Raw genomic sequence first — 20,059 nt, 5'->3', positions numbered from 1 at the left:
TTGCTTGCTTATTATTTAAATGTATTTCGTATAATGTAGTAGTAATATTTATTTGTGTGATAAAAAATAATTGCAAATATTATTATTATTAGGTTAAATAGATTCAGTAATTTCTATTTTTGCTGTTTTTCTTCAAGTAGGTCTCTGTATTTCCAAGTTGATCAATTTGGTCCCTGTTATTGCAAAATTAGAGCAATTAAGTCTATTTCGTTCACTTCTCTTGACGATGTTAAAAATCTTGCTTGCTGGCAAGATGAAGTGTCATTTTCAAAAGACGTGACACATACGTGGACTTAAATTATTTGTTTAGGTTTTAAAATAAAAAACGCACGTGCACTAAGTTTGTAAGGTTTAAAGAATTGGGGAAATTAGGGAACAAACACCCTCCCAACAGAGCCACCTCCATATCGAAATTTCCTTTCAGGGTTGCAGGGAGTTCAACTTCATGAAGGCTCTCGCACGTGAGGTCAAAGGTGATTATGAGATCGGGTTGGTCAGGTTCGAGTTTGCGAGTAATGACCCAGTGAAGGGCACCGCCGACCAAGACGCCCATGGTTTGCGCGTAGTAGAGGGCGTAGGGCATGTTAGGGAGGTTTTTCCCGGCGTCGAATTTGAGTGTGTAGAGTTGGACCTGGGAATCGAAGGTGCGATTGTGGAGATCGACAAAGTAAGTAATGCTGACGAGCTTGTAGTCATTGGAGGCGGGATCGTGGCCGAAGCCATGGATGCGGGCTGCAAAGAGGGAAGATTTCGGGCAGTTGAAGCAGTCAGCGGGGAGAATCCGGTGCTTGCGGAGGTGAGGGTTCCATAAGGCGATGTCGGCGACGTTGGAGATATAGATGAGGTTGTTGCAAGAACCGAGAACCTTGATGTTGTTGCTGTAGCACATGAGAGGGTGAGTGATTTCGAGGGGTTTCTTGAGGGATTGAGGGTTGACGGTGTAAAGGTGGGAGCGATGACGGAGAATGAGGGTGGTGTGGGATTTGCTGAGGTGGAATAGGATGAAGTGGATGGTGTCGATGAGGGAGCGCCACCAGTTGCAGGTGGAGCGGAGCTGCAACGCTGACTTCACCGGCAGACGAGACAGGATTTCGGTGATTACTTCCACCGAAAGATTTGCCATCACTGGGATTGCATGTAACCGGAATTGATTCCTATTGCTGCCACTTGATTCTCATGAATTGGGATTGATTTTCTATTTTTTTTTTATGCTAGGGTTTGCTTCTGAAGAAGACTCAGTGTTTCCAACAGGACGAACAACAAGAGTACTCCTTTGACATCCTCTTCGAAGAAGAACGACAACAACCTATTCCTACCAGATCCATCCCTCACAAAAAGTTATCAACCAACACCCTTCCAAGAAGAACCACCACCCTTTTCAATTAGGGATTTTGCAGCTTTAGCTTAGGGATGGATTTAATCAAATCCAAAATTGACAACTTGCAATAGCTAAACACGTGTATGTGAATTGTAAATTAAGTCCACATCTTAAAGTGGTTATGTGTCACGTCTTTCGAAAATGACAACTCATCTTGCCAGCAAGCAAGATTTTTAACACTCTCAAGAGAAGTTAATGGAATGGACTTAATTGTTTTAATTTTGCAAAAATAAAGACCAAATTGATCAACCTGAAAATACAGGAAAACCTACTTGAAGAAAAACAGCAAAAATAGAGATCATTGAATCTATTTAAATTATTATTATTATTATTATTATTATTATTATTATTATTATTATTATTATTATTATTATTATTATCATCATCATCATCATCATCATCATTAATAACAATAACAATATATATGAAATTTATTCATAAAGATAAAATTATAATTTTACATTTTAATTTATTAAAATATTTTTTATTTATCACATTCATTAAATCATTAACAAACAACATAATTTTTTCTTCAAATTCTTCTCCTTCTAATCTAAGTAAACAAATTAAAGCTTAAAAACCTCAAATTAACCTACAAGATTTGTCTTATTTGATTCTTAAAATTATTCAAATTAAAAAAAAAGTTGCTTTCTCTTTTTATATTTATTTTGAAGTATGGGTTAAAAGAAAATAAAAAAAATAACAGCAACCCTTTGTGTTTGTTAAAATATATAAAAAGGAGAAAAACTATACCATTACAAATTTGTCAACATGTGACCAAAGCCATTTGTTCCACCTTCACTCCGTTATTAGTTTTAGTAACATTTTCTTTGTTATATTTATTTATTCAAATTGTTACGGAATGTAAAGTATAGGGATATTTAAAAAAAAAATGTTATTATATATATATATATATATATATATAGTGAATTTTATTTAAAATGTTACTATAAATAATATTAACAGCAATATTCTAACATTTTTATGTTATAATAAATATATTAATTTACATCATAATATAATTTTAATAAAATGTTACAAAAAATAAAAAATTATTATCTAAAAAAATATTATATGGTTACTTATAAGAAAAAGGTTAAATATGTTTTTAGTCCTGTACTTTAGAGTGATTTTGGTTTTAGTCCCTCTTTCAAACTATAGTACAAGAGTTTTCTAAAGTTGAAAAACTAAATTATACTATAGTTTGAAAGAGGAACTAAAACCAAAATCACTCCAAAGGGACTAAAATCATATTTAAGCCATGTTTTTAGTTTCCGGAAGAGAGTCTTAAGTTGAGAACCCTAACTTCTTATAATTTTTGTTGATGGAGCTCAATCTGAATCTTAATAGCAGCTCCTTAAATCCGTGCCTCGTATCTTCCATTAATTCGAAATTTCAATTCCTTTCGTGAATTATTGATCCCTTTTCTGAACCCACAATCCTCTGTAAAACCCCAATTCCTTTAACCTCAACATTGCTTCTCCCAAACTTAGGAATTAAATTTGGGAGGCTTCGCGGAAGGCAGGTTTTGATTCTTGTCTGTGTTTTGCTGATTAATTTGGCGGAATTCATTCATGTTTTAATTATTGTTTCTATTTTGTTGATTAATGCTGTTTCATTCTGGCTGCTGTGTACTTTGCATAAGAGAAAATGTGTTTACATTGTCATTTTCTGGTGCACTATCATCAAGCAATCTTTTCTTGGATCCCAACGGTCTCTCCACAAAGGATTCTTCGCTGTTTTCTCTCTTTCTCCGGTCCCTCCCTCCTTCAAAATGTTGTTGTTGTTCATCATCTGAATCTGACCTCCTCTGCCCTTGATCCAATTGCATCCCCCCATTGATGATATGTTATGCATTTTGGAATGGGTGTTTTAATAAAAAAAAAAAAATCCAACATAGTGAGCATATCTGGAAGCATAACTTCACGAATCGAATTCTGAAGCATGAAATTTAATTTTAGTGTTTTACTACTTTTTTTTTCTGGAAAAACACAGACAAATAGACATAGTGAGCATATAGAATCTACTTCATAGTGTAAGAGATTTGTTACGTGGTCCTGGAGCTGTTTATTCAACGCAAACCAACTTAACAGCTCAAGAGCATGGCCATGACTTAGTAGGTTGTTTCCACATTGGCAGCAATTACCACATGCTCATCTCTAGTTGTTACGATGATTCTACTTCCTGATCCAAACCAACTGTATTCCCCAATGAAAGACTCCAGTTGCTGCAATCAATTAGCATCACCAACCACTATGAGAACCTTTTTACAGTAAAGTCTATTTTTTATCTGATTAATTCCTCTATATTTGTTTCCCACTTTCAAATCTCTGTGGTTCAAAACCTCTGAAAGAAGTGCTTCTTATAGTTGAACTTTTCCAAATCTTTTGACTTGAAACTTCTCTAACATTTTCAATGAAAACACTGCCCTCATACTGATTAATAATGTGGTTATAAACAGACTTAGGAACTGTAGTTTTTCCTATTCCCACACTTCCATAGATTCCTATAGACCACACATCATCTAATCCAATTTCCAAAAGTGATTTAATATCTCACACTGGGGAATTCAGTGCAACAGGATGTTTAGCTACGCTGAAAGTTGTGGGATTCAGTGTACTGAATATCTCTTCAAAAATTCTTTTGAAAAACTGAGATTTCACTCATCTCCTATGTGCCACCCAGACAAAGTAGCTACTTCACATAGAGCTACCCACTGTCTTTTCACCTTGTCCACATCATAACTTACCCTTATGGTTTGTCAAAGCTTCTTCAAAGTTTTCCTTTTGTTCTCTCACCTGAGATGGACTAATTTGATAAAAAAACAGGCAAACCAAGATGACCTTTGGAATCCTCACACTCAAGGATCTTAAAGAGTTCATCTAAGCAAAAAGTGGAAGAAACGTAAGTCTTGTATAATATGAGAACTGTGATCCTTGAGTCTTCAAAAACACCAAAAAAGTTGAGGTGAAATTTTCTCTCTCCTCTTGAGCTCCTTGTAATCTGTGAAAGTTCTGAATCCTTTTTGACCTAAACTTGTTCTTCACTTGGAAATTATGATTGCCTGCTTTCAGATCTTGATTGTCTAAAAACGAATGTAGGCATTATGAGATATTGTAGATATTTTTTAAAATTTCATATCGGTGAAATGTCTACCTTCTGTGTAACAGCGTATTTCTTGCAGTAAAATGGATATAAAAACGGATGATTAAAGAAGTAAAAATCATCTTAGCTTTGGCTTTCTTTTGTCCCCCTGCTCCATAAATGAAAAAGAAAAAACGTAGTGCTGATAATGTGTATTTGATCATAAGAAATACATTTCTTTTTTGAAGATATGGACTTAAACGGTGCTGTTGAGGACATAATGCCTTGGGAAGGGACTCTATCTTCAAGTGATTTTTTCCTTTCTGCTCGTACATTTTCTGAGAAGTGGAAAATGTTCAATCCTTCCTTTCCTCCATGGCAGTGGATCCTGTGTCCTAAACAGCATTTGGTTGCTTCTCATAAGGTTGGATTCTCTAAATGCTCTGCATTATTGCTCTATGCTTATGCTTAGCAGCTTTCTTTGTTTTTGTCTGTCAGGTGGAAGGATACTTGTCCATGGAGAACATGTGCCATATCAAATCAAGTGAGGTCTGCCAGAAATTTAGTTTACTAATACATAGGTAATGGTTGATTATATGTAATCCACTGGATTGTGATTGTCATCACAGGTAGAAGATTGTAATAGAAGTCTGACATGGAAAGAAGATAGCAACGATTCGCAGAGAGAAGAGCCCTTTGATTGTGGCACTTTAGTATGTATGACCTATATGATGTCTATAATCTAACTTCATTAATTTCATACCCTAAATTTGGTTATTATTATTCTTGGAATTTTCAACACTCTCCTTTAATCCTACTACTACTTACAACAGTGTATTTTTCCCTCTCTATTAGGTCCAGAGCATGAAGTAAACCACTATGATTTTCACATCGTCTACAGTTCTTCATATAGAGTTCCAGTCCTGTATTTTCGTTCATACCATAGTGGTATGTTTACGTTTCTTACTATGGAGTTTATGTATGATAAGCATGTTCTTCATAGAGTTCATGTCTTCTATTTTGGTTTATATCATAGAAAGTAGACTTTAAATATAACTCAACACTCCTCTCATGATAGGTCTAGCAAACTTTGATAGGATAGGTTTTGATACCATTTTAGAAAGTAAATTTTAAATCTAACTCAATATTACAAAACCAGTTTGGAAGATGAAATTTACACCTATTTATATACTATATTTTAGTTATATATGGCTTGCACCCACCCGGTTTGGAAGATGAAGTCTCCAACAGGATGCATAATTATTAATTATAACTTTGAGCTTTTCATTAAAACAATTTTGAAAACCAAAACCACCTTGTTGTTGTATTATTAGAAAACTTGTTACTTTTAAAGTAATCCAGTGGTTCTATTCAATGTTTATGTTGATAGATGTTGATATAAGAAATGCTGGCTACATGCAGAGCTTATATCTGTCAGGTTGGATGGCTTAAGGTTATACAGCAGAGCCATGTAGCTGTAGTCAGATCTGAAGCTATCTTGTAGTTGTAAAAGATATCTAATTTGAAATATGTAGGGAAGTAAACTATAAGGAGGTCTCATAAGCCATCCACTAAAACAATTTTGAATATAGATGATTTTTTAAAATTTGGTGTCTTAACTTTTCCGATCTTATCATCGTCATGAAAGCAAAAACTATTTGTGTTGAATTGAACTATCTCATTTATTTACATCTGCATTTGTATATTTCAGTATATAATATAATTTCTTTTATTGAAATCAATAATATTCACTTTATTTTTGATGCTGTTTAATTATGCAGATGGGCAACTATTGTCTTTCAATGAAATTGAAAAGGATCTTCCCTGTAACTCTGCAAAGTTACTATTAGAATCGAAATGGACATTTATAACTCATGAGGTAAATTATTGGTTTTTCTTCTGTTTCTTTAGTGAATTTTTTTCTCGATTTTTCATGATTATAGTGTACTAAGATTTCGCATCTGTTGAAAATATACAAAAAGTATATTAATATTTGGTCCACTTGGCCTTCTGCTTATGATTATTACTTTAATGAAATAAATTTTATAGATACGGAAGTAAAATGCACTTGGCCATTAAATTTAGTCTGTAAATGCAATTGGCATTAACTTCCGCATTTATAAACTGTGGATTACTTTTGAAAAACTCAAAGTGAATAAAGGAGTACTTCCAGATGGGTTGATTTTAGCAAAATTGAATTTACTAGTTTTTAACTACATCTTATCTTAAAAGTAACCATAATCTGCATACTGTCATTTGATATGTTCTAACCCCTGTACTATACATTAACTGGTTTCAGTGTATATCTTGTAGGAACATCCACATTTGAATAGACCATGGTACAAATTACATCCATGTGGGACGAGTGAATGGATGAAGCTCCTCTTCGACGGTGATTCATCTTTGAACAGAAATGGTTTTGTTATTGAACGCTATCTGGTTTCCTGGTTCTCGGTCATTGGACAAGTAGTTGGTCTCAAAATTCCTTTGGAAATGCTGGATACTGTAGTTTCTAACGATTCTTAGACTTTTGTTCATGCTTGCACAAAAGCAATATAAATGAAAAAAGGACAAAGAAAGTTTCTGCCCGCCATTTATGATTACTGCTGCAGTTGCCATTTGTACATAGCAATGTTTCTCCAGCATAAAATGAATGGTGAAATATATATTTGTACATGTTTTTAACTGGTAAATGGGCTATGCAATTGGAGCCAAGAGTCTGCGTTGAAATTTCACTGAATATAATATTGTTTGATTTACAATTTGGTACAATCAAACTAACTTATTTGCTACGAGGTTTTTTAACGAGTTCTAACTTCTAGACGTTGTGTATACCTTTTATAAATCTCTTTGATTTTATTTTTTTTGTTAATTCATTTTAAGAACTCTTTTGGTGCAATCAGTAAACTACTAAATTTCTAAGTTTTCGTTTGATAATTTATAAGCTTTTACTAGCTTTTGAGCCAGTTTTATCATACACGTCTTAATTTGCAGCCATCAATGTGAATTTGTATATTAAAGGAGCATGACTCAGTTGTGACTGATAAAATGGATTTTTTTTTATCAGTTCTTCCTTTGTCAAATATAAATTTAACTCCCAATGAGAAGTTTGGAAACAAATTTCGATTAAATTAAAACAGTTTCTCTATGTATACGTAGTTCTATTTGTACACTATGTTTTTAATGGCCATTTATAATTAATATTTCAATCAAGATAAATTTTATTAATGCGAAATTCTCCAGAATTATTTTATTGTGTCATTTAAAGGTCATAACTTACCAAGCTCATTTCATCAAGTGTTAACATTGCTAGGGTGTGCAGCTCCTCACCATGTGCTCATAATTGTAAGAAATAGTAATCAAAAGGAAAAATACGTGTTCATCAAATGGGTAAATAAGAAATTTTAACAGATACATCTTTGGCATTTCCATGCTAAAGATACCATGTTTATATTATCCACCACATTCAATAATCATCAGAAATTTCTTTCCATGGTTGATACAAAATTTTACCACTATCATTCAATGGCGCAACTATTTGTCACTATACAAGAATACAGCTCACCTGCATATTACATCTAAAATGACAATCTTTTCCTAAGGTTTAAAAGATGCATTTAAGAATCAAATTCTACAATTTACTCCATATCATCAGAAGCTTTACTTTGGATTCTGTTGAAGTGAACAAGGAATTCTGTATTACCCTCGGCACCTTTCAGAGGAGACTCAATCGAACCTTTACAACAGAATCCAAAATTCTCTACTCCCGTTATAATCCTCTCAAGAACCTGAATTGCAGAAATCAACCACTTTCACAATAAGCCAAATATTGGTGTTAAAATAATTATTAAACAATAAACAAAGCTACAAATATGAGAAACTTTTAGCGGTTTTTATCCTACTAATTACCAAATTTTATAAAATTACGTTTTTGAGCAGACACAGATGGATACATTGAGAAAGATAAGCCATCAGATGTTTGTCCTCAGTCAAAATGTATTTCCATTTTTCCTCCTTTCTTTGTTTATAGAATTAAGAATCATGAATATATGAATATAGTTCCAACATTTTGCAATGTGCCGTTGATAATTCTCACTACACTGCAGTTAGTGCAAGGGTCCTCACCCAAGATTGCTGCTTATGAAACGAATCTCAAAATTTATACGTAGAACACAATGGAGTTGAGACTTTAGTTTCATACTACAAAAATCTAACAGAACAGACAAACCAGAGATCTAAACTTCATTTATTGCTCAAATTTTCTGAGTCAGCATCCTTCTTTCCGTTTATTATAAAACATTATTGTAAACGAATAGATAACAAAACAGAATCCTCTACATATGAATCACAATATAGGCTGTGTGGTACGGTAAAGAAGGTAGAAAGTTGATCTTGCCCAGAATTACAATTTTTCCAAAAGGTTGTTTGTTCTTGGTTTTTAACTTAAGAAGGCTAATGTATTCAGTATACAACAGAAGAATGTATTGAGAGCGAAAATGCTGAACACAAATATTACTATTAGTAATAGATAGAGATATTGCCATATATAAAGTCTACTCTGTCTCATATAAGGTGTGATTTCTTGCTTAACTTAGCTAATTCAAATTAGATGGTGTTAGAAGAGATAAAATTGAATATAGGGCCTAACATAAAGCACTTTGTTTGCCCGTTTGGTTCAACACTTGTCTTCAGATAGTTTTATTTCTATTAATTAGATCTTGAGAACGAACAATCTGATCAGACAGCAAAAACTGACGCACCTCTTGATGAACAATGGGATCTTTAACTATCCCTCCTTTTCCTACCTGAACAGAAAATTACATAAAGAAGTTAGAAATAATATCTATTTATTCTTTATTTACAAGAGACTGGGACAACAATGATGATTATTTAATACAAAACTAAAACGAGTATAATCCCACGTGCTGCCAAATATTAATTCATTATTGGGAGAAAGATTGTCATGAATTACATTGACTTGACACACAATCTATGCAGCAAAATGAACAACTCGACGTCACATCGGTGATATGCTTTAAAATTTGAAAAGAGTGTATCTTAGCAATTTATTTGAAAAATAATATCCTTGAAAATCCCATATAAAATCCATTAGCCGAGAACCAAAGAGGCCATCCCGTGACAATCTAGGGAAACATATCCCCTAGATGTCCCACCAGCATTCTACTTAAACGAAAGACACCTACACAGAATTATTATACCCTCCTGGTACTACTCAAATCCCTCAAATTTATCTTCCGATCCTGATGCAATCTGAGGGATACACCAAGTTCACCAAATATGCTTATAAGCAATCTCTCAATAAATCAAGACCAAAGGAGAGTAGAAAGAAGTGAATGAAACAATTTCAAGGGCGTGCATGTAGTATTTCATCCAGTTACCAAAACTTATTCCATATATCGTATAGCCAAGTAGAGAATATTTAAATGTACATATTATAGCTGTCAATAACAAAACAGACAGTTAAACTATAAAAAAAGAGTATGTATTCCTCACTTGAGATCTACGAGCTTCAAATTGTGGTTTAACCAAAGTCACTAATGCTGCATTTTCCTTCATGACATTGACCACAGCAGGCATGACCTATTAAAAGAATCCAAGAACATTTAGTGGATCAAGAAGGCTAATAATAATACCCCTAGTTCCTAGTTCAGTGAAAATCATCTAATGTGTCTTCCCTTATCCTTCTCAGGTTGCTTACAAAGGATGAACAACCTCTTAATCAAGAGAAACAGGAAGCAAGATTATGATGGTAAACTTTCATTTTCATTTCAACTGAAATAGGAATATAGGATTATGTTTGACCTGATTTCAGGGCTTACCAAGAGAATAGAGATGAATGAGAGATCTAAAGTCACCAAATCAACATTTTGTGGGAGTTCAGTAAGATATCTTAAATTTGTCCGTTCTATCACTGATACACGTTCATCTCTTCGAATTTTGTCAGCTACCTAAATAAGTTAACAATCATAGCCAATAGTGAATCACTATGTGTGATTGATATGCAGTGACAATGAAGAAAATGAGTTGGTAAAGGTTATAGCAACCAAGAAGGGTACAGAAAATGAAAATGAATGATTTAATAAGTTACCTGTCCATAACCTACGTCAACTCCATAAACATGTGATGCACCATACTGAAGTAAGCAGTCAGTAAATCCTCCAGTTGAAAGCCCAGAATCAAGGGCTACTTTACCAGTAACATCAACACCAAGCTGTTCGATGGCAGCTTCCAACTTATGTCCAGCTCTGCATTGATGTAAAAAGGCCAAACGAAGAAGACAATTTCAGCAGAGTAGCAGTAGAGATATTATTTCAAATAAATTGAGCTTAATGTCTTCACCTACATACATATTTGGGAACATCTGCTATTATCTCCACAACAGCCTTTTCAGGTACAGGGGTACCAGCTTTATTTATCACCTTCCCGTCCACATATACTTTGCCTGCATCCCAAAGTTAAAAGTATTGCTTAATAATATGTCGAGTTTTCTCACAATGAACAAGCAGAAAAAGAGTCTAGATGACCAATCACTCCTGATTGCCAAAATAAATATGCACATACATTTAAGTGTACTGAGTAAACGAATGATAGGAAGCACGAAAAAGAAAGAGAAAAGAAAGAAGGTTCTGAAATACATCAGTTGCATTGCAGTACCCTGTTTTTGAGTTGCATTACATTTTACCAGAAGTTTTAAATAGGTTCAGACTTTATTATACTCTAATTTGATAACTTTTATCAGGCAGAAGTTCAATTAAAAATATTCTTTTAGGCACAGCATACCAGCATACAAATCAACTCATGTAAGATCCTAGAACGTCATTCAGATAAAACTATAAGGATATTTCAACTTATGTTAGCTCTCGGTGCAAACCTTAGCAGATGATATTACTACCACATGCTCATACAATCTAGCATTGCAAATTTAACATCAAAGGACGAGGCAATGCTGCACATTCGATTATCATGAAATTATATTTACTAAAGAAAATATTAAAAGGAGAGAAGTTAAAAGTAGGGAAGACAACAAATACTCACACACAAGAAAAGAAAAAGAAAACAGCAAAGGAACTGGTTCAATCTCTTTTAGATACATAAAATTAATTTCCCTTTTACAGCAGATAACTGCTACATTCAGTTGGCCTGTGATTTATATAGCCCAGGCGAGCTGCTTGACTGAGCATCTTATATACCTACGAAGCAACAACACCTTTTGTAGGATAGCATGTCAAAGTGTCTGACACTTGTTGGACATGCCTCCAACATGTGTCCAACACTCCTCAGCCATTTCATTTTTTTTTTTTTTTGCTCAGACACCTTTTCAGCAACATCTTAGATGCCTTTTAAAACGGATGAGCATGAGTAAAGAAAGTGAACTGACACCTATTCTTGATTAAACACTTCCTAGACACTACTATGATACAAAAGTATAAAAGAAATTAAAGGAAAATAACTTGTATTAAAAAAATGCATGACTCATTTTTTCAGGTTTGTTTCTATAAGACTTAACCAGATATTTTAACTATTAGGATACATGTGCCGTATTTTACTCTGAAGAATGTTATTACATGAAAACTATAATATAATTTGTTTTTATAATGTGAATTGTACAAATCTTTATTCTCAAATTTAGATTTTTGTTACATTAATTATATGTATATATATCAGTGATGTCATATTTTTTACATTAGCTGTGTTATTGTGTTTGTATCAGAGTACCGTGTGGGTGAGTGCTTCAGAGCTACATACTAACATTGAAAATGAAAACTGAAATTAGTTACCTTGCAAAATCCATGATTGGATAACAGATCTACTGTATTGCTGATATTTTTCAAGACATATTTCATCCAGCCGCTTTTTCCTAAAAGGTAAAAACACAAATAGATACACAATATTAGTGTCAACAGTACAATATTAAAAAAATATATCCACAAATCTTGAAAAGACTCTTGATGATACCGAAAGCATGACACTAAAAAGAAGCAAGGTAATCCCACCACAGATCTTGTAAATTAGAATCTCCTAATACTTTATCTTCCCATAGTGGTACTTTGATCTTTTCTTTCTAATAATTTCTCTCATTCAAGTAAAAACAAAGTAAGACTTAACAATCATTATGATTTTATTCAGTGATCATTTCATTTAAGTCCTTGTTGTTTTCAATTTATTATTTTCCAATTACATCTAAAGGTAATTTTGTCCACATAGCAATACTTCATCCAAAATATTTCACTAAGTAGTAGCATGCTGTGTTGGAAACATTTTACACGTAAGACTACTAATCAATAGAAAGGTTTTTTGCTGTTCTACGTTTGGGACTAACAATAAGCAGCATCCATGATTGTTTGAGGCATCATCATTTAGTAAAATAAATTGGATAAAGTATTGTCAAAAGGACAACAATAGATGCAATTGATAAAAGAAAAAGCAAATCACTTCCCCATTTATGAACAAACTGAATGCCAGCTAATCGGTGTAAATAATTCGTCTTGGTTATATACAAACTGAGCATAAGTTGAACAACCAAAGTTCTTGCAATATCTATACACACCACAAATAAGTCTTATTTATTAGGCTCTGGCTCCAATACAGGTCGTTTAAATAGGTTTGGCCAAGGAACCAGAGTTGCCAAAATTTTTAGAATCTACAGGCTTCCACATTAAATTCTAAACTTATCACACCTTTAATGTGAGTGATACCATTATCAACCATACTAAAAGCACAATTACCATGACATTATATTATTACCACCAAACTAAAAATAATAATAAGAAAGAAAGCATTATTGCCAAGCACTGCAACTTCAAGTGCATTATACAAGCCCTAGCTTAGAAACCAATATAACTGCAAAATAATTTGCTTTATTTGTGTTATGACCTCTGAAAATAAAACAACAGAATCAAGGATGAAAAGTGCACCATCAAGGACAACTAATTATATTATTTAAGAGATATGCAATTTATTTAGTTAGTTATGATATTTTTATCTTTAGATTATCATAGAATAAGTTATTTAAATATTTTATCTTTAAATTATCTGAGAAATAGTTATTTAAATATTTTATCTTTAGATTATCTTAGAACCACAAGATTAGGTTACCCATGATGGTGCACTTTTCATTCTTGATTCTGTTACTTTATTTTTGGAGGTCATAACAATTTGCTCTATCATGTTGGTTAAATCAAAACACCATGACATAATGATGCAACCACCCGCATCATTAGATCCTGACTCTACTTTGTTTCGATGAATGACTCCAAAAGCAGGCAGATTATGTAAGAATCAACACAATGAGCTGAGATACGAAAGCTTACTTCTTCACTTGTACAACCTTTCCTGATTTTACAGTAGCATAGCTCCTGAAAGAAGTTGGAATCTGAGTTCTGTCCCATCTCACTAAAGTTAATTTCGTGAAAAATAACAGCAAAGTATCAGTGCACCTCACATTTTTCACAATATACAAGATTATTATTTAGAGGGAAGCCTGTGCAAAACTAATCTGTTCACAAACAAATGAGCATCCTATCTATATACAGAAATATATAAATATGATACGAACTTTTAGCATACACATTTTTGCTTACTTCTTACTGTCTTATTGATGCATTGTAATTGTAGACTCTTTAATTTCAGCGTCCTTTTTGAAGTAGTTTTACGTTATAGATTAAATTTTTTCAATCTCCCAATCTTATAATAGGAAATAAAAAAGTTGGTGTCAGTCTCTGAACTTTCTCTCCATTAACATTTTCCGCCCTCTCATCTATAGCCGCAATCTGGACAGTTAAGTCACTTGCCAAGTCATGTGACAGGTAGTAATACGTAACTTTTTTTGTAAACTGTGTTTTCAATGGTTCATCAATTATCAATTGATTTGACATAATCGGATTATGGATTTAAAAGAAATCAAGAACATAGCTTCTTTTCACTAGTAATAACTTAAAAGACTATACAAAGACAACATATATCATGGTTTATTTCACCCTTTAAGTGCCATTGATACACCGTATTGTAGACTCTATTTCCCATTTTTTGAAGCAGTAAATACGCTATAAATTAATTATTTCCATTTTCCTCTTGTTGTAAATAAATTAATAAAAAAAAATGCAAACAAAAGTGTTTACCTTTTTCATAATAATAATAAGGCTACAGAGAAATGTTAACTGTTTTCTGAAATTTATGGTTTTTTCCTACGTATCTCTTCACACAGAGTGTTCCTAACACCCATTTAAAGCTAAAATATAACTTCGGTCCTTCACCTAAATTTTTCTTGATTCAATTTGGGACCTTAGGTTTAAAAAGTTTCTCCATAATCTCTTAAAATGACTCTATTGCCCAAATTGGTATTTCCTTGTAAACTTCCTAACGTCATCATGCGGACATTTACCACAAATCAACTAAAATGCTTAAATTTTGGATGACCATTCTCATAAAAGACCTATTTAATTTCATCTCCCCACTTTAACAGAAGAGAGTAAAACTCATTAAATTCAGAACATGAAATGGGCGATTCAATAAGCTAAAATTGGATTATTAAATTAAATAAGTTAAAATGGGTGATTCAATAACTTAAAAACTAAATTTAAAAAAAAAATTATCCATAAACTAATTTTAACACAAATTTCATTCATTCTTTATCTTTTCATCTTTCAAAAGAGCTAATGAAGAGATATTTGTGCATTCGGACCCTCAGACTGAACAGAGATGTGGAAATAAATTTATATTTTGACCAAATAACAACAACAAGAACAATAATTTGAGAAGATATTCGATAGAGCGTACCTGAGAATGGGCGCTTCGGAATTCGAAGCCGAGAAAGAAAGGCTAACGTTGTCTCGTTGTGAAAACCTCGTGAGATGGTTACGGGGTGCTTCAGAAACTGCAAAGCCATGTTTTTCTCTGATGAACGAAGTGAAGCTTTCAAAAGCCACTATGGCTTAAGATTTTGATTTTCGATTTTAAACTCCAAATGTGGGACTGGAAGAAAATATGAAATAGTACACACGTTTTTATTTTCAGTATCTCCATTTTCATTTTTATTTTATTATATGTTATATTAAATTTGCCACTTAGAAGAAGATCAAATCTGATAACTTGATTTTTTTAAAATATTTATTTATATATGTATAATTTAATCATACGCTTTTTAATTATTGTAATTTTTCGCTAGCACTATAATTTTTAATAATTTTATTCATTTATTTATTTTTATTTTTATTTTTTATTTGTTTATTTATTTATTTTTCAAGCAAATACATATAATTTAGTTTGTATTTTTATAGTCTTTAGTTATTGTTTAAAATTGCTAGCAAAGTCTATCTTTTTGTTTTGATCAATAATTTATTTTGAAAAATATTTGATATTAGTTAGAGAATACTCTAGCACGAAAAGATCGAAACTTTGTTTTTAAATTTTCTACTGTGATATATGTCTCTTTCTTAAGAATATATCTAACAATATCTTATTTTTTTTCTTGAAATCTTTCTCAAAAGTAAGAACAAATAAGAACAAAAAAAAAAGTCAAAAATAGAGGAACAATTTTAGATGGATTGTGTAATGTATGATTTGAGTCAACCCAAGAGAATTTTATCAAATTGACCCGAAAGTTGAACAAAACTTACATAAACTACGAAAATTTTTGCAATTTTGGTTTTCTACTTAGGAAGCATCTTCAAGATCTAAAGTCAATACAAAAAGATCACCTTCATATCCTTTATTTATAACCACATCTTTTGATCCTTCACTTAGTCCATACCTAAATATAATGGCTCAAATAACCACCAGACAATTAGCCACATCCAATAATACCATCATAAACACTAACATAAAATATCGAAATGAGGAATGTGAACTCAAAATTGACCTACTAAATGTTTTGCCAAAATTCAAGGAGTTATTAGGGGAGAATCCACATAAACACTTGAGAAACTTCCATATGTTATGTGAAAACTTTAGATCTCCCAAGATCACATTACAAAACCTAAAAATGAGAGTTTTCCCTTTTACTCTTCAAGGAACAACTCAAGATTGGTGGTACTACCTCTTAACAAGAATTATCAACTGGAAATTATGGAAAGAATTTTCTTGAGAAATATTTCCATGCATCCTGAGTGGCTACCATTCGTAGAGATATTCCTAGAATTAAGCAATGACGCTAAATTTGATACATTGTCGTTAACATTATCAAATTATCACTACTTAACTAAGGCAACTTCAATATTTCCAGGTTAGTAGTTAACAAATCATGTATGAGGCAACTTCAATATTTCCAAGTTAGTAGTTAACAAACTAGATATCTAGTTTGTTAACTACTAACTTGGAAATATTGAAGTTGCCTTGGTTAAGTAGTAATAATTTGATAGTGTAAACAATAGCGTATCATTAATCTATCCCTAAGATCACATCCAACCCTTGTAAAGGTGCACATATAAGAATGACTTTGAATGTACGTCCTTCTATTAACACTAAACATCTATCACAAATTGTCGTCTCTTGAGCACAATACCCAACTCTTGAGCACGAGACCCTGAAACAAATGAGTGTGTCGCTCTAGAATCAAACAAATAGCATAAACTTTTACCAACAATCACACAACACCTAACTATAAGGTTACTTGAACTGTCAGCCTTTGCTCTTGACAATGTATAAACTTTCCCTGAAGCTTGAGGTCTATCACCTCCTGTCTTCTGCTAAGTCTAAAATTGTGCTACAAATCTTGCCATAGTGCTTTGGTTAGAAGCACATTATTTGATAACAGGTCCTTATTTCCCACAACTGAAACACCTCATAACATTGCCTAACTGAGGACACACATTCCTCAAATGTGGCTCTCTATATTGGAAGCATTAAACCTAAGATAGGTGGGACTGCTACCGAGAAGAAAACCCTTTAGTCCCTTGAGAATTGTTCCTAGAATATGGTTTCTTCTTCTCCTTTTGTTTAGGTTTAGACCTATATGGTCCTCCCACCCTTTGTTGTTGTCTTTGCTGACTTTCCACTTCAACCTTTAGCTTCTCCATCACTCTTGCATTCTCTACTAAAGCATGAAATTCCTCAAAGTATGAAACCTTCCCAAATTCTTAAACTGCTCAGCATACTCAAATACTAATATGCCTTCTTGTACCAACTGTAGAAACTCTACTCCTTTGCATACTTCACATTATCTAGGAAACACTCAGCATAAAATTTCTTGAACAACTTCCAAGTGACAGTCTCTCCAAATTCTTCCAAATCATTTTCATACTGCTCCACCAATATATCACTTCCTTGGAAAGCATATACTTGAATATCCTAATCTATTCTTTCTTAAACACTTCTTAGAATCACAAATCCTCTCCATGTATCTAATCCATTAATATGCTTCATTCGGGCTTGTTCCGCCATTAAACTTAGTCGAATGGTATTGTAGGAAATTCTCTAAACTCCACTCTTGGACTTGAGGGCGTGAAGCTTGAGAAGGTCAAGTTGATGCATGAGCCTCTCGTATCTATTGCATGGTAGCCAGATATTGTTGTTGTATTACCTCAATTAATGGCCTAACAGACTCCATTTGTTGCATGGCTATGTTGTGCTACTGCACCATAGAAACATTCTGTTGTTGCATTGTTGAAACAAAAGATTTCATCACCTTTACTAGGTTGAGCATATATGGATTTGTAAGAGGAGGAAAAGGTGACCTAGGTTTTATAACTCTGCCTACACCGAGAAAAGAAACCATTAGTCTATCACAAGACAGTCACACGACTTACTAACATAACACATAAAACACATAACGAAGGCTAAGCAAGCCTATACCTACATATCTCTTAAAGGAACTACTACTCTGATACCAAAATGTAACATTCCATTTAATAGTATATAACTACTAAATAAAACATTATAAATCTTGATAATACACAATAAATAAATAGAATTCATATAAAATATTAATACAATTATCCATTTTAATAACTATAATAAAATAGTATAAGTACATAACACTGAAAGATTGCACAAGTTTTTCCAGAAGAAAACTGAACGTCTTTAAACTAAATTGCTCAAGAATTGTAGTGTAGGATGACACTCAATGCTATGCCGCCTCCACTCAGTGCCAAAGCATTCACAAAACTGGGAGCTCAATGGTGAAAAAGGGCGTTCAATGGTTTAAAGCAAAAATATGTATGGACATGCACAACCAAGCTTGCGCTCAATACCACACATGTACCGCTCATGTCATATCAACTTTCAGCACACTCAGATATATGATTTAAGTGAAATAAGATTTGATGAATTACTCAAATTGATGTTTCTTTTCTAAAGAAATGGTTCAATATAGTTTCTATACCTTAAACTTATACCAATTTGAACAATGCTCAACTCTTTAGTTCTTTGAATCACAACAACTAAACCACAATAAAAAAACTCAATTCAATTATGAAACACAACATCAATCAAATTCAACACATATCATTTTCAATAAAAATATCCAACTGACACACACTGAAACAACTAGTTTCCCTTACCTGAAAGACGACAAATAGCTTAAAGACCCCTAAAGCATTCTTAAACGCATAGGTAGTTCAAACTATCCCTATGAACAACACAAACATGATTAAGACACATCATTAAGACTACTGATAAATAGAGACTAACAAGAAGAACTTAAATACCACATACGAGTCGAAAAAGAGTTACATGAAGAAGAGTAACCAAAGACCAAAAGAGAGATAGAAAACCAACTTACCCTATTGAAGAAACTGGTCGGTTGATTTTGATAGATTCACCACTAGGAGAAAACCTATTGTCTCTGATCTTCAAAAGAATATTCAGATCGTAAGATATCTTAAAGAGAAGAAAGAGAGTTATAGGAATTTATAGAAAAAAGACATGTTTTAAAATAGTGAAACTTGTTTATAAAAATTCTATTTATATTATAGACTTTTAATATTAAAATAATCGAGTCTCATCGTTTTAATCATATTATCAATTCTAAAACACATTATTTAAACTCTTACATTATTTAAACTCTTATATTCAAAGTAATTACTTCACTATTTTATTTTATAAAATAATTATTTATTTAAAATTCTAACTATTTTTTCAAATTAAATCAATTATTCATCATAAAAAAAAAGGTTATACATATATTTCCACTAGTAGTAATTATAACAGTTAATTTTTTAATTATACTATTATTTAATCTCTAGTACTTTATTAATAAATAAATATAAGACATTTTTTTTAAAGGAGAAAAGCATAATTGCTAGGAATATAATATTTAGATCCCTAAAACTATTTGCTTTTGTCTTTCTTCCACCCGCATTGTTCCGAGTTTTCTAGCATATTCTATTTTAGGTGCGGCACATTTGTAAGAACGCTTTGAATCAGTGATAATTTGTTTTTCATATCTTTGTGAGAACTATATGATAATGTCTTATCATATATAAAATTTTTGTAATTATTATTTTATTTAAATTTTTTAATTGATTAATAAATGTGATTTTTTTTACTAATCTATTGAAGAAATTAGTTGGCGTTAGTAAACATTATTTAAGGTCAGAAAGAAGTATGGTGGAGTGAGGACCAGAGAATCCCTATCTCTTC

The 20,059-nt window shown here is 32.5% G+C and overlaps 3 protein-coding genes across 5 annotated transcripts; 1 reads left to right on the top strand and 2 right to left on the bottom strand.

The window, feature by feature from the left end:
* Nucleotides 1–103: 103 nt before the first annotated feature.
* LOC106773282 (F-box protein CPR30-like) lies at nt 104–1,324 on the bottom strand. The gene is made up of 2 exons (XM_014659988.2): nt 384–1,324; nt 104–173 (listed from the first exon to the last, which is right to left on the bottom strand). The coding sequence occupies exons 1-2, from the start codon at nt 1,121–1,123 to the stop codon at nt 104–106; spliced, it is 810 nt and encodes a 269-aa protein (XP_014515474.1). The 5' UTR covers nt 1,124–1,324.
* A 1,326-nt stretch (nt 1,325–2,650) lies between these two features.
* On the top strand, nt 2,651–7,055 carry LOC106774372 (ubiquitin-like-conjugating enzyme ATG10). Of its 3 annotated transcripts, none has more exons than XM_022785952.1 (7): nt 2,651–2,899; nt 4,711–4,886; nt 4,961–5,011; nt 5,092–5,179; nt 5,318–5,410; nt 6,244–6,341; nt 6,776–7,055. In XM_022785952.1, the coding sequence occupies exons 2-7, from the start codon at nt 4,713–4,715 to the stop codon at nt 6,986–6,988; spliced, it is 717 nt and encodes a 238-aa protein (XP_022641673.1). In that variant the 5' UTR covers nt 2,651–2,899; nt 4,711–4,712; the 3' UTR covers nt 6,989–7,055. The 3 variants fall into 3 exon arrangements, with proteins under 3 accessions (XP_022641673.1, XP_014516834.1, XP_014516835.1); XM_014661348.2 differs by having other exon boundaries at nt 2,651–2,903; XM_014661349.2 differs by lacking the exon at nt 2,651–2,899 and adding an exon at nt 2,910–4,345.
* A 783-nt stretch (nt 7,056–7,838) lies between these two features.
* On the bottom strand, nt 7,839–15,467 carry LOC106773727 (hemolysin A). Its single transcript, XM_014660471.2, has 9 exons — nt 15,260–15,467; nt 13,795–13,876; nt 12,262–12,341; nt 10,823–10,925; nt 10,572–10,728; nt 10,303–10,431; nt 9,977–10,063; nt 9,223–9,267; nt 7,839–8,250 (listed from the first exon to the last, which is right to left on the bottom strand). The coding sequence occupies exons 1-9, from the start codon at nt 15,366–15,368 to the stop codon at nt 8,101–8,103; spliced, it is 942 nt and encodes a 313-aa protein (XP_014515957.1). The 5' UTR covers nt 15,369–15,467; the 3' UTR covers nt 7,839–8,100.
* Between the last annotated feature and the right edge of the window lie 4,592 nt (nt 15,468–20,059).

The sequence above is a fragment of the Vigna radiata genome, chromosome 9, assembly GCF_000741045.1.
Source record: "Vigna radiata var. radiata cultivar VC1973A chromosome 9, Vradiata_ver6, whole genome shotgun sequence".
Classification (NCBI taxonomy): Eukaryota; Viridiplantae; Streptophyta; class Magnoliopsida; order Fabales; family Fabaceae; genus Vigna; species Vigna radiata.
Note: the sequence above shows the minus strand (reverse complement) of the source record. Positions and strands in the feature narration are given on the sequence as shown.